Genomic DNA, 14,945 nt, shown 5'->3' on the forward strand with positions numbered 1-14,945 from the left:
GATTTTCACAACAAAACACATGGATTTTATGCGCTTAAGGAGACAGAGAACCAGGGTTGTGATACTGATCTGTCCCAGGTGAGAAAAGCCGCTCACATTGAGGACAAGAAATTCGCAGAAGGCTCTTGACACTATGGAAAGCCATGAAGGATCCAAGCTGGCCATCTCTTACGTAGTATGTCAGCAACTCATCCTGCTTGAGAAGCTCAGACAGAAGTTACACCATTCTGGTACACAGATATTTTCCTTTTTGGACTGATTTTTTCAAGCAGTGATAACTGAGTGACATAGTTGACTGGACTGTTTTCTCTGGAAAAAGTCCTGTGCTTGTGTGTGAAGTTCAGGTATTCTTGATACTGCCATTTGCACAGTTGCTTCTTCAGTTCACTTTGGACCTATATAAAAGGGAATTAAAAACAAAGAATCAGAAAATAAGATTTACTGGGCTCTGAAGGTAAAATATGTCAAAATGTCTGCCTGACTACTTAGCCCAGATGCAGAAAGGCACCCAAATAAATCAGGATTAAGCCTTACTACATTTTTAGAACTTAAACTAAGTATCTATTCAATTTGGAAAATAAACACACTTAATTTCCAAAATTTAGAGGATGATGAGGAAGCTTTTGACTGCAGTTTCTTTATTTATTTTTGTAGTTCTGCTTCTTAAATATTTCTACCTTTTTGTATCATTTCTATTTTTCTCATACTGAATCTTCTGTGCCTCCTGGCTGTGACCTGCTATGTACTATAAGGGTCCTTCTTCAGGCTTTCAGTTTATCCAGAATGAAATCTCTTTTAAAGATCCCTTACTTGCTGAATCAACTTGAATACATATCACATTTGCAAGAGGTCTCAGGGATCCTCAAAAGCATAGGCAAAACTGATTTTCTTACCATCTGACACAGAACTAAGAGGTAGGTTGAACAACCCTGGAGGTCCACGGCCTGCTATTGACACTACTGGGACTGGGGTGAGGGGACAATGGGAAAGTAGGTTCTGTTGCCCTATATAAATCATCTCACCATCAAAGCTGTAGCAGAGGGAGAGCAAGCAGGTGCAGGAAGCACCCAGTTCTTGCCACCATTCACAGGAGCAGTCTGGTCCTGTGGATTAATTGCTCACGGTGCCCTGTTACCTCTGTTCACATTCAGCTTCATCTCCATCTGGTTCTCCTGGAAGGGGCTTGGCTCTCCTGAATGTCCACAAAGTAATTTACAAATGCCATCCTAAACTAAGAAGATATGTCAAATGCTTCTAACCACATAGCTGCCATCTTCTGTGGCTGTCATTAGTACCGAATATCTATGGCAGTGTTATAGTTGTAGCACCATTAGCACAAGCCCACTCCAAATTAAATGCAGAAATAAACTGTTAAGTGAAACTATTAATTCTTACAGGGGATGTACGTATGGGCAAACGTGATTTAAGTACTTTGGACTAAGGAATTCATCTAGTAATTCTGTTATCTAATCCCCTACTAGGTATGGGCTCTACAGCAATGTACAGAGAGTGGGACATGCAGAACTACGTCTTGGACATCAGGGGTCCCTGAAAGTCACTGGCAATATTTGTCATTGAGGTGGTCCCTATTCTGCCTTTATTCTTTCTGTTAACCCCACAGACATGCCAGCCTCTCTGTGCAACTTCAAGTATGGGCAGAACACACCCTCTGGAGCTTTGGAGGCTCTACTAATCAAAGGGGGCTTCCTCCAGCAGCCCCGTACCCCAGTACGATCCCAGCAAGCTCAAGGCCCTTCAACATTCCTGTGTACCTTATTCCTAAAACCAGGACATACAATCCGAGCTCTCAGTTTCACCCCGTACAGATACCACCCTGCTTGGCATCAGCAGAGTCTCTCACATTGATGCAGATATTTAAAACTGAAGAAACACACACACATACACAGAAAATCTTAATTATTTTTTATGATTGCAGGGAACCATAACAGATGCAGGAAGGATCCACTGCCAAGTTGTAATGAATGGCCAGTCTGCCTCAGAAGCAGTTATCCCTAAGCAGTATGGATGCAAGCCAACCCATACCACTTAATCTTGCGGCTGGAGATCACTCTCTGCCTGTCCCTTTTTTAACACCTAATATATTTGTGTGTTGGAAGATACAATATGCAAGCTATTAAAAGGCTGTTGGCAAGGAGTCTCTGCAGACAGAAGGCAGGTGGGAAGTAGAGCATTCTCTATTTATGGTTAGTCCTGAAGGCACTCTCTCAGAACAGAACTAGAATGGCCATTATAAATTATTTTCCTAAGTAACAAATGTATTTTAGGCATCATTCATCCTTGGGTAGGATTAATCTCACATACATTTAACCACCTCTATGAGAAGTGTCCAGTTGAAGCTAGTGGGGAGACTGAGGCACTGTTAGTGGGTCATTCCTCTCATCTAACCTACACACTTTTCTGAGGATAAGATGCGTTCTTACTTTTCCTCATGGTTTTGTTTCATTCTGCTCCTTTGGGGAAAGTGCAAGCAAACTTAGTTTTTAAAACGATAGGCTCTCTATAAGTGTACTACAGGGAATTGATCCAAATTCTAATAATGTTACAAAAACAGGAAAGAAAGTGAACAAAACTACTGAAAACGCACAGATTATCCTGGAAAAGGGAAAGGGAGAGGGAAAGGCAAAGGCAAAGAGAAAAGGAAAGACGAAGAGAAAGGGAAGCAACTCACCAGGAGAAAATAAACCTCAAGAAAGTAAGGAGTGTTACAAGCTTTCCACTGAGACATCATCATGATAACTATCAGAAATAAAGCAGAAAAAAAGTCCCCTGACAGGAAAGTCACCAACCACTTGTAAAGGGTCATTGCTATAAAGCTTATTTGGTGCCCTTCTGTCAGAACTGTATGAATACAAATAAAGTCAACAAAGGTACCAAGGGAAAAAAAAAATGATATGGGTATTTCATGGTTTCAGGAGCAGATCAAAGCACAGATCTGTTCTGGAAACAGCAAAAAAACAAACAAACAAACAAACAAAAACCATAACATCAAAAAAACCCAAGAGAGGCCTATGAATTTAAAAGGTTTTTATAATCTTATGTACTTGCTACTCACCTCTGCATTTGAGAAGCAATATAGAAGAGCAACAACAAAACCCTAGGACAGGGAGGGTAGGGAAAAAAAAAGTCAACCATCAGAATTTAAAGTGTAGAATCAGAGAAAGGCATGAAGTTTCATTCAGAATTTGAGTAAGACAGTAAAAATACATATTTTCTGTTGTTTCATTGGAATTTAGGTGATGTGGTACTATTTATAGGGTTTTCGTAATACGATTGAATTCCTCAATGGACTAGCAACACTCTGTATATTATTGCCCTTGTATGGAGACACTAAGGACTAACTTACTGTTTACTGTATCCTGCAAACAAGTTCTTCCTCAGATAAGGTAGTAGGCATCTCTTTATTTTTCTAGTTACAGTAGTGAGTAAACTGAGTGAGGACCTCTTCTTGTTTTACATCTTTATGGCTAGACTATCTTCTTTCACTCACAAGATGATGGCTGTGTTCAAACAACGTATTGAGAAAGGTCTTGGGTTCATATTCACCCCGAAGTACAGTCAGACATTGTTTGGAGGAGTGTTAGTCAGCTAGGAGTCAAGCCATTTCATAGACAGTGCTAACACAGGCAAACACTGGGCAGTCCTGGACTCTATCTGTATTAGTAAACTGAGCAAGGCACAGCCCTGAATACTGCCCTTTGCTTCTCTATGTTGTTAAAATGTCGACATGGTCCATGACACAGCTTTGGTAACTATTTTCCTAAACAGAGTCTGGCCGTGGTTGAGAGGTAAGCGTGGAAGATGGATCATTTTCAATGCATATCAACGTGGACAAGCTGTTGTGGGGTACAGGGGAAAGGGAAAGGAGAAAGATCTCAGATATTTATTATAACGCGTTCCATACCCATGCCCTTGCCCTCCAAAAGCCAAGATATTGTTCTGAACAGTGGTATAGCAAAATAAAAGAAACAAAGAAGTGTTAACATGGGTTTACTACTGCTAAAAGGTAAGGGCAGAACAGGTTGTTATACATTATCCTTATTTTTCAATCCTCTTATCGTCACCTTTATTACATATGGAATTTGTTGCAATCAGTTCACCTTAATGCATAGACTAGTCTTCATGATAGTCATTGTTATTCTATAAGGGTAGATTTTTATTTTTTTATTATTATTAATATGAACTGTGAGTCAGAACTCAAAACTAGTGTGAGATTTCAAATAATAAGGGAACAAACAACAGAAAGAGCTTGCAAAGGAGTAAGATGGAATGTGTGTGTTGAATTTAGACACATTATTAACACCTGCTCTAATAAACAACCTAAAATGTAAAACTCCTGAGACTGTGGTGTTTCAGCCTAAACCTCTTAGGACTGATAAACATTTTGTTCAGCTTACCTGAAAAGAACCCAAACCCAACTCAATATAGAGGCGAGCTTCCAAACCAGTGCTTTCTGGGAAAAATGCAAATACAATGTAGTGCACTCCAAAAAGGGGGATCAAGAGTAACGTGGATTTAGCAAGTCTCCTGGCAAACCAAGAATTAAAGAACAATGCACTATTAGAAATACAAATTAGTGATAGCATTTATATGTTGGAACACATTTTTATACAGAGGACAGCTCCATAACGGAGGCAACTTCATCCAACAAAGTTATGGAAAGATTACTTTCCGCCAGTCCCACTGTCAACACCTGCAGCATCATGTTACTGCTAAGAATTTAAAGGATATTGTCTGCATCTTTCCCTATGTGGCCATTTGTGTGGAAAGGACTGGAAGCAAGATGGATGCATTACATGACTTTTAGTGTTTATACTTTCAGGCTGGGTCCTTTTAGAGTTGTAATACTTTATATTTTACTTTTTTCATTGTCCCAAACACATCCACCCCATCCTCCTTTCCCCTGAAGAAAGAGAGATGTGATATTTGGGATGAAAAGGAAAGTTTACATTGTTATTTCTTCTGTTATTTCTCTTTCTATTAGTAAGGAGTAGAACATTTTGTGCTCCTGCCCATAAAACTTTTCTTAAAGCAACTAGAACAGATCAATATCAAGAGACCCAGAAATACTTACACAAAGTGGCTTGAATGGCTCCCTCCTCCCTCTTGAGATTTCAATTTATGGACTAGAATTCTGATCACATTAATAAATATAATAAAGTTAATCTGAAAAGACAAGACAAAAATCTGTAAAATCTGATATAAATCAGGACATATCTTCAGTTGATACAAATTGACTAAAAAAACCCAATCACACGAATTGCACTGCTATAAACCAGTGCAGATGTGCTCTCAGATCAAATCAGTAGCATTAGAAATAGTGTTAATTTTTCCCAACAATATAGTTATACAAAAAGATATGCTGAAAATTATGTTGAATTAATATAGACTTACATATCTCAGTATTGTTTCATATCTGATATTAACTCCTTGTACTTGCTGTCAGCACCTAGCAGATCTTCCATGGTCTAAATAGTCCCCCTGATCCAATCATTGTTTATGACAGGGATTATAACAGATATGGACCTACATGCCATGCAGTTTCCTCCCTAAATTTAGATGGAATAAATGTGTGCATAAGGGACATTTTTTTGTCTGAAGTTTAAGTCTTAAGAACTCATTTAAAAACTATACTCTGTAAAATGACCTATATGTATTTTTTGTATTAAACCAGCTTCATATTATCTAAGAATTTTGCCAGTATGGGTTGCCCTTCTCCAGAAATGACTTACAGAGACACAGACACGACTCCGGTATGTGGAATGGAGGTGTCAAGATGATTCCATTATGTCCTAGCATGGCTCTAGAAAATACAGTATTTACCCTTTAGGCTGTGATTAAGGGTGAGTTTTGGGGAAAAAAAAACAACCACAACAGAACGACCCACAACAAAACCAACAAAACCAACAGCAACAATAAAACCACATGCTATACAATAATTTCCAGTTATTTGAAATTCAACGCCATAGCATGTGCTATTGCTTTTCTCCAAGTGTATTGAAATGAGACATTAACTTAGCTTTCACATTCAAAAGATACTCAAGACAAAATGAAAAAACCATACTAATACAGTTAGCAGAATGGGGCCTTTGATTATCCATAACACCACTCCATTTTCGTCATCATCCCAACATCTGAAACAGCAAACAAAACCAGTCACATTATCTGTCCCATGTGAGCTTTCCACAGCACATGAAAGTATTTCTGTCACAGGATAGGAAAATGATGGACATTAAGTTTTCAATCACTATTTAAAGGCCCTTGCCAATACTCATACCCTGATACCTATCTAAAAGTTTCTGTGCAGCCCAATCTAAAGGAAGTTTGTTTGGTAAAAGGCAAGGGCTCCAGGAACAAAGCAAAGTGAAGAAATGCACATTTCTATTTTCAGGCTTCTTTCCTGCTCTTCTGTTGAAAAAGTGTCTGGTTCACAGAGTACAGACTAGAGACTAAACTACTGTGCATCCACGAATGTAATGACTTTGAGGTCACTGGGATTTCCTCATGACGCAAGAAAAATCTAGAGCCCTAGTAAAGGTGCCCTGAAGGGAGAGAGCAGAATGGGCTTTTGGTCCCTCCTTTGAGGATGTCCATGTATGTAACATTAGTAACAGTCCAGTTTAACTCCCTCCAGTCAAGAGCCATACATTCTAGGTTATATCATGCTCCCTCTTCCTGTATTTTCCCTTCCAGTTTTGTGAGACAGGATATTTGGCTGCATAAGGATAAAGCTGACAGATGGTGGCTTATCCCGGCACGTCTGAGGGTAAGGTGTATCTTTGCAATGTGAGCAATGTGAGTTCAGACCAGCTGTGTCTGAAGATCTTGGGTTTCCCATTTACTAGGCTGTTAGGTAAAAGATGAATAGTTCTGATCCTGGCATTTATTTACATATCTAATATTAGAAAAACAACCAAACAAATGGACAATCTGTAGTGAGATTCATCTGACTGCGTAGACATCTTCATCAGATCTATTCAGCTACTTTGCCTTTGCAGTCAAAGGAGATCAATATAGCAGGACACAATTAATCTCATAGTAAAGAGGACATCTAAACTACATCAGAGAAGTAAACTGAGCAGGTAGGCACTTTGCTGGAAAGCACTTGAAGTTGCGATATTTTTCAGCCCCCTCTTTAAGCCTGTGAGAACTTGTCAGAGCTGTTGTTCCTGCTCTCCACCTTTCTCTGAACTCTCTCTGTAACTGGAGTATCTTGGGCCAGATTCTTCTGCTGATGATCCAACAGATAAACCCAGCAAATCTTTGGAAAAGGATCAGTGGGAAAGGAGGAAAAATGAAATCTTCCTTGTGACTCTCCTGGCTACGGAAAGGTAGCATATGATGTGTAAAGGTGGACCGTTTCCACCTATGAAACATTACGGTGGAGAACAACTTTTGCAGATGTTCCCCAGTGATATTAAAAAATGAAAATAGGATGTGCCAAATGTGGTGGACCACAGAACTTACTGCTTCTGCATCATTAATCTGAGTCCTGAGCAGGTAGGTGTAAAATAATATCTTTTCCAACTATCATCCATGTGAAATGACCCGAAGGCTTTCAGAGCAGCTTTAAGAAATAATCATCTGCTTTATACCTGGCCCTCATATTAAAAGATAATAATAATAATAATTAAAAAAATGAAATAAAAAAAAGAAATTAAAAAATCAAAGAACTGAATGGACATGAAGGAAGAAATTACTTATCAGGACATAATGTGTTTGTTTGGAAGGTAGGTACTTATTTGAAGAGATTAGGGTTAGTAATTTATGGCTGATCTTATACAGAAGCAGTGATTTTCTTAAAATGTAATTATTTCAAGGACTGGGCATTAGGAAACTAAATGAAATTTCAATATTTACTATGATATTTCCAGGTTTTATTACTCCATATATGTATATCAAAATCAGAAGACTTAAAACTATTTTCTCACTTACTTGCATATGAAGCGTAAAGATCAGAGGCACAGCTTTGGAACAATTGTTTTTGTTTTTCTGTTTTTTATATCTATTTTTCCCCACCAGAAAATAAAAATCCAATACAAAATAAGATATCCTTGGCTTCTTTATCCAAGCTCTGACTTACCCGGTATTTTGTTGATGGATTCTTGTGAGGACCCAAGCAAACACCACAGCAGTAGGAGCTCCTGGATAAATCAACATGGAACACAATATAACTGTTTTGAAATCTGTGTCCCACGGAAAATTTATTCCAAGAAGGTTCACAGTGCAACAGATTGGATGTACATTAAAGGTCAAACAATGGGTCAGACAATTTTAAATAAGTTTGTGAAAGAACTTAACTTGCAGTTCAGAAAAAGAAAATAAGAAGCAAAAAAAGGCAGGAGAATGAAATCAAAACAAAGAATAGGGGATGCTGCATTTTAAAAAATAACTGCTAAGAATTATGTGAAGGTTTGAGTATGAATTATGAGCACTTGTGAAGCTGGAAGAATCACTTCTTTAGGTAGAGCTCTTTTTTACTTGTGAATTGTGTCCAGCATACAGCTCTTTCTTTCTACACTAGCTGGAAGAGTTCTCACTTTTGTCCCAAGGAGCCTCTGCTAATCACTCTACACCCAGCAGCTGAGCATTCCATGAAAATTTATCTAAATCCAGGAATTTAGAATTTCTAACTTTATCATTGCTTATCCTTCTACTTTTATGACTGAATAGTTATTTCCTTTGTTGTTTTGTTTGTTTTGCTTTGTTTTGTTTTGTTTTTCAAGCAGGCCTATAAACTAGCAATTGTTTTTGCTCTCCTTCTGTGGAATTGAATTTCCAAAGACTAAATGACTTTCAAAGCTACCACAAAAGGGACTTCAAGCAGAAGCAGGTGACATTTTCACTGGTAGATCTATAGAAATATAGATAATAACTTTCTAAGTATCATTTGAGATCTGTAGGAAAGGCCCAGAAGTTGTCCTTCCTAATTTTATACCTTTGTTCAAGGCCTTTAAGCTGGGAACATATTCAGTTCAAATTGTCTTTTTAATTAATGAAGAGAAATATTTACATCCATATCACCTAAGATCTGAGTTGCCCCTGAGATGTTTCTCACTTTCCATTGATTATAGAAGGAGATTAGGATTGCTACACTATTAATTGAAGTGTTTCCTTTGTTATCTCAAGTTAGCTGTGATTAATCAAGGTCTAAGCATCTAGTTTCCAGGAATCGTAATTTCAATATCTCCAAATCAACATCCCCTTTATAAAATTCAGAGTTTTAAAATTTAATTACATTTAAAAAGTATGAGAACCTAAACATGAAGTATAAATTACTATTTACTTCAGGAGAATTTGGATTTCACTCCTAAGCCAAAAATGTCACTGTAACCACTCAATTTGGGTGCCTCTATTTTAGAATAGCCAAGGTGAGGTACAAGAATATCTGAGAGTGACAATAAACAGTTCTTTGCAGTGAAAAAAAATAATTACATATTACGTGCACATATTCTGATGATCAGAGATAATTTTAATTGCTGAATAAACTCAAAAGATTCCTTAAAGACAGAAGGTCTCTGGGGAAAAAAAAAAAAAAAAAAAAGAATTGTTTGATTCCTAGACTTGAACTCACATGATTTAAAATTATTCTATCTAATTCTGCTTACTAAAAGCAAAATGTCAACTTAAAGTTAGTCACCTAAACTTCTTCAGTCAGTGGAGGAAGACAACAGCTTCCAGGATGTTATCCAGCTACATGACTCATCTTCTTGAAGACTGGATTAATCACCATCATGGCATGTATACCTCACTCTACTGACTGCAGGAGAAACTTGGATGGATAGATAGCTTAGATTAGGTGGCTAACTTTTAAATTACTGTAGTTGCACGAAATTGCTTCCAATCATAAAGACGAGTGCTGCAATCTTTCAAGTAGACTTATCATAGTGCTTGTAGTAACCCATCCTGTCCTCTTCTTCAAAGTTTTGAACGGTATAAATATCTAACAAGATAAGAAGATAGACAGTATAATGGTATGGTTTTGATGCAGGAGCACTGGATGAATGGGCAACCTTCACCAGAAAGGTGGCACCTTTGATAGGCAAATTTATCTCAGAACAAATATTTTATCTAGTTCTAAAAGTAAGTGGAAATACCAAATAACAGAGGAAAAGAGTACTAACCCCAACCAGTAGATATGAACCACCATACATACTGCTTGTCTGAAACAAAGGTTAGCAAAAGTAGTGTTTGCAGGTATATCCCTTCTATAAGAAGCCAGAAGAAATTGGCTAAAATACTGAACTGGAAGAATGCCACAGCAGCCTTACAAGAAACCTGGAAATGCATAGGAAGAAAAAAAATATTAGGCCTACTCTCCATTGTATCTGGTTTCTCTACAAGTATAAGCAAAATTAGCATGCAAGAATGAGGAAATTAATACAAAATTTCAGTAGGTTTGGGATTCCATCATTTCAGTTGACTTCAGTTTTTTGAAAGGGAAATATTTGCTTTCTCTTACAGATGAAATTCTTTACTGATAGAAATTAATACAGCTTCATTAGAGTCAACAGACCTGTACCTTATATACCAGAGCTGAATGTAGCCCACAGCACTTGGCCTTTGGGTTTGTGTAGTATTGTTTGTTTAAAGATTTCAGTTCTAGGAAACTAAAGAGAAATGGGATTAAGAAATCTCCATGATCTTTTCAGGTCAAGAATTAAGCGTTAAATCAAGGATAAGAGAGAGGGCAAGTTCAGTACCGTTGACATTAGGCAGTGGTCCATAGTTTCATCTGCAAACAAAATGGCATCTTTGGTGAAAACAGCAACTGCTCTCAGGATAAAGGAGACAAACAGGTGCATATGGATGTAATTCCGTGTACAGTGGAATTTTCTGTCATGGAAAGAGAAAATAAAAATTGTTCTTCAAGAGAAATTTCTCATGGTCTCATCAGAACTCACATGGGAATACAAGGTGATTGTGAACACTTTCCAAAGCAAATAAATGATCTGTCACTATATGAGAGGGAGCTAGTCACAAGGAAGCAGAGCAGTTATTATCCGTTTAAGCTAATAAAAGTGTTAGTATAATCACTACGCATTTAAAGGAGATGCCAGAAGCAGAGAGTAACTCTGGGACTCTTGGGCTGCATTGCAATAATGCCTTTTAATTATTCTAAACAGCATTTTTTGTTGAACAAGCTTGCAAACAGGCTTTTCAGCCCCTTTCTGGCCAGAGGAGAACAGAATATTGAGTGAGTGTCAGTTGTGTGCCGTGGGATGGCTGCCAGAGAAGTAGCTGCCTTACCTTAGACTGCATTTCCCTTGTTAGTCCTGCCCTGGTTTGACCTTGAACTGAAGGAACCTCCTTCAAGGTCTGGACATGTCAGCCTCTTGGTCCTGAGTCCCTCTATAATTGATTTGACCTTTGAGACTGCCAATCCACTCCAATTAGGAAATTGCTTTTGTGCTCTGCACTCCTGTCTGCAGAGTAAGTTTAAGGCTTTTGGAACTAATAAAAACCAGGATCCATTTCCTAATATCCAACATCATCAAACATTATATTTAAATTTCTTTAAATCTCTTTCTATAGCTCCCAATTATGGAAGCAATGGTCTGTCACAGAGGGATTGGACAGCTTAGAATGACTACAGGTCCAGGGCACAAGACACTCAGTTTCTGCAGAGCATGTCCTGTTATGCACTGGAGAAATAGTTATTTTATATTAATAGGGATAACAGGCTGGAGCATTCTCAATGTATGGTAAGATTAAAGAGACTAAGACAAACTGCCCAGCCAATTTTATTTTTCAAAATCTGCAGGGAAATGACACAATATGAATAGAGAAAGACCCATTGCCATCAACATTGTAATATCTGAGAAGAGTTTGAAAATAATAGTAAAAAAACCCCACAAAACAAAAACACAGAGGGTTTGAGAGGAATTAGGATGAGGCTATCTTGACACATCCTGAAAAGAGACCAATTTTTTGTTTACCTGAAGGCAGCAAAGACAATTAGAGCTGTAATGAGTGAAGTCACTGATGCTGCATAGCCAGCAGTGTAGACACGCCAAAATGCAGAATAATATGATTTCTATGAGAAAAAGAGAACACAGACCAATGCTGGTGGTTATGCAGCATGCATGCTGGTGCACTTATTTTTACTAAGATACATTTACCCTTAGTAGTCAGTCCCATCACCTAGATCTGCTTTACATGCTTAAGATCTGGTTCAGGTTTTTCCCTCCATTGCTAACACACTTTTTTTTTTCTTTTGAATCCTACATAACCTTCCATATAAGACAGGTTCCACAGCCTACAGGCTCATATGAAATAGTGACCCCCTTGAGCATGCTCAACAGGAAAATGCTATTTTTGTTAAGTACTTACATTTTCTCCTACAGCTACGTAAAGGCTCTTGGACACTAAAGCTTGCTGATGGGTGGGTGATTTGTGAATCCGTCACTTTAGACTGGGGCCAGATTCTACTCTGTTTAGCTCAAAGGACATTTCCCACTGATTTGATAAATGTTAACCTCCATAAACTGCTGTAGTTAAAAGAGAGATAAAACTTGCATTTTGTAGATGAGGAAACTGAAACACTGGGAAACAGTCACATCACACTGTGGAAGTATGAAAGCTAAAGTTAAGAAAATAACCTCACAGTCTTTAAGTCTTTGGACAAACGGTTCATCCACTAGCTGCGTACTGTAACATTATAAATTGTTTATAGTTTGTTTGTTTGTTTGTTTTGCATTGAAATATCCTATGTCCCAAGAAAAATGAAGCATATTTACATCACTTTAGCTATGCAAATTTCATTCTGATTCTCTACAAGATCACCTAATTATTCAAAATCCCAAGAAATTAAATTGTCTGAATCCAAGCAAATTTCCTCCTTGCAAATGCAACGGACACTTTGTTCTCTAATTGATCCAAACTCTGTTTATCCAAAAGGCAGCATTTCTAGGTTGAGACAACCGATTAGCAATTTTAAGTAGATCCATAAATAAATCATGCAACCTTGACAACCTAGGGATCATCCCGGTGTTTCTGAAACAGTCCTAATCTTTTATACAGTGTTTTCAACACATAGGTGAAAATTAGAAAATAGGTTCTTCAGCTGAACAATGAAGTATTTCAATGCGTTTTATCTGTTGTCGTAGGGTAGCTAAAAAACCACCACCATGTGCAGAAGACATCATAAGTCCTCACTGCAGATATAAAATACAAAACAAGTGGTTCTCTAAGAATATCAGTGGGATTCTTCTTACTTACGTCCTTATGTTTACAATGCAGTAGAGCTTACTGATCTTATCTCCCTTTTATAGACCTTGTGGGTTTGACTGGAATAACAAACTAAACACAGCTGCAGCACAGACATGAGCTCTGCCCTGAAATCTTCCATAATGTTAAAATGTAAATATAATCCCTTGCTTGATTTCAACCTAGGCCAGCTACAAACTATGCCTGGCTTAGCACAAGCCAGGGAACTGCCTGGAGAGAGCCACCCTGTAGAGTAAAAGAGTTTTGCTCCATGGGTGAGAGCCATGCTGGCCCCAGGGCTGGAGAACAGTGCTCCAGAATTCATGCCACCTTATAAGTCTTACATCCCTTCTGAACTGTTGGCATAGTTTCCAACATCTTTACAGAAGTTTTTTAAGCATTTATCTTTCTAGCTTCGCCACAGTGTAAAGAAATACAAATATTCTTAGTTTACAGATGGGGAATTGAGCTCCTGATATCTATACTGCCTGTTACAGCTGTGCTTGAGTTTCCAATTGGAAAACTGAAGCCAATTGTGTCTACACTTCCTAAAGATTCAGAGACCTGAACTATTACTTCTGTGCTTGAGTTTGCATGCCTGGAGGACCAAATGGTTTACTCCAGATAACACCCAGAGTGTTAGTGATGACAACCCTCTTCATCTTTCTGTGTCTGGCTTTGGCCTGTGACAAATGACCTTTTTCCACTGTTGAGTTATGACAGCACAGTCACAACAATTTATATGAGTTAGTCTTTTCTTTCATAGATCGGAGGGAGTCTATTGCTTCTATCAAAATACCACAATAGGATGAGGAGGCAGTGATGTACCTTGCATTTGTGCAAGATGCATGAGCCTTGTCCAATACAGATTGGAGATGAGAGGATCAATACATGCCTATTCTCTCTTGCTGGTAGTGTCCCATTTAGCAAAGGTCAGAACTCAATGGCAGAGGCAGCGAACATGTCTGTTAAACTTCATCCATGAGGCAAAGTTCACCACTGAGGTACTAACACCACCAATGCAGTGTGAGGCATTCCTACCCTGGGGCCAGCTACAACCATGAGGAATATGGAAATGTAAATCATATGAAGATGTGGGTGAAAAAGAAATGTTGCAGGAGTCTAATTGAGCACCTAATAATGCTCTTCAGCTAGGAAAAATAGAGGTTAATTTCCTAGTCCACTGAACACCCACGATAAAGTGTGAAAATACTCAATGGCATTCAAGAGTTTTCTCCTAGAGATCTGCATTGACCATCACGCTATGAAGTTATGGAAGCCTTTTCTTTTACTCAAAGAAAATCATAGAATCATAGAATCGTAGAATCACAGAATGGTTTGAGTTGGAAGGGACCTTAAAGACCATCTAGTTCCAACCCCCCCTGCCATGGGCAGGGACACCCTCCACTAGACCAGGTCGCCCAAAGCCCCATCCAACCTGGCCTTGAACACTGCCAGGGATGGGGCGTCTAGAACTTCTCTGGGCAACCTGTGCCAGGGCCTCAACACCCTCACAGGGAAGAATTTCTTCCTAATATCTTATCTAAATCTACCATCCTTCAGCTTAAGGTTATTACCCCTTGTCCTATCACTAGAAAATCTGGAAAAACAAGAAACAGGAGGTATCCAAAGGAATTATCCCTGAAAAAATCCCCACATACAGGTTGATAGGGCTCCCCTGGGAGATGAGAGCATGGTGTGGATTCAAATCATCTCTG

At 38.4% G+C, this 14,945-nt stretch overlaps 1 protein-coding gene across 1 annotated transcript in view; it reads right to left on the minus strand.

Annotated features, from left to right (window-relative positions):
- Positions 1–206: 206 nt before the first annotated feature.
- Positions 207–14,945, minus strand: part of LOC104633697 (vasoactive intestinal polypeptide receptor 1) — a 29,860-nt gene continuing 15,121 nt past the window's right edge. Inside the window, exons 5-13 of the mRNA XM_075747161.1 lie at positions 11,958–12,055; positions 10,722–10,854; positions 10,143–10,296; positions 8,102–8,162; positions 6,083–6,152; positions 5,093–5,184; positions 4,416–4,545; positions 3,074–3,115; positions 207–395 (exon numbers count right to left, since the gene is read on the minus strand). Coding sequence (XP_075603276.1) covers positions 207–395; positions 3,074–3,115; positions 4,416–4,545; positions 5,093–5,184; positions 6,083–6,152; positions 8,102–8,162; positions 10,143–10,296; positions 10,722–10,854; positions 11,958–12,055 — 969 coding nt within the window. The remainder of the gene's footprint in view (positions 396–3,073; positions 3,116–4,415; positions 4,546–5,092; positions 5,185–6,082; positions 6,153–8,101; positions 8,163–10,142; positions 10,297–10,721; positions 10,855–11,957; positions 12,056–14,945) is intronic.

This window comes from Balearica regulorum, chromosome 2, assembly GCF_011004875.1.
Source record: "Balearica regulorum gibbericeps isolate bBalReg1 chromosome 2, bBalReg1.pri, whole genome shotgun sequence".
NCBI classification, from domain to species: domain Eukaryota; kingdom Metazoa; phylum Chordata; class Aves; order Gruiformes; family Gruidae; genus Balearica; species Balearica regulorum.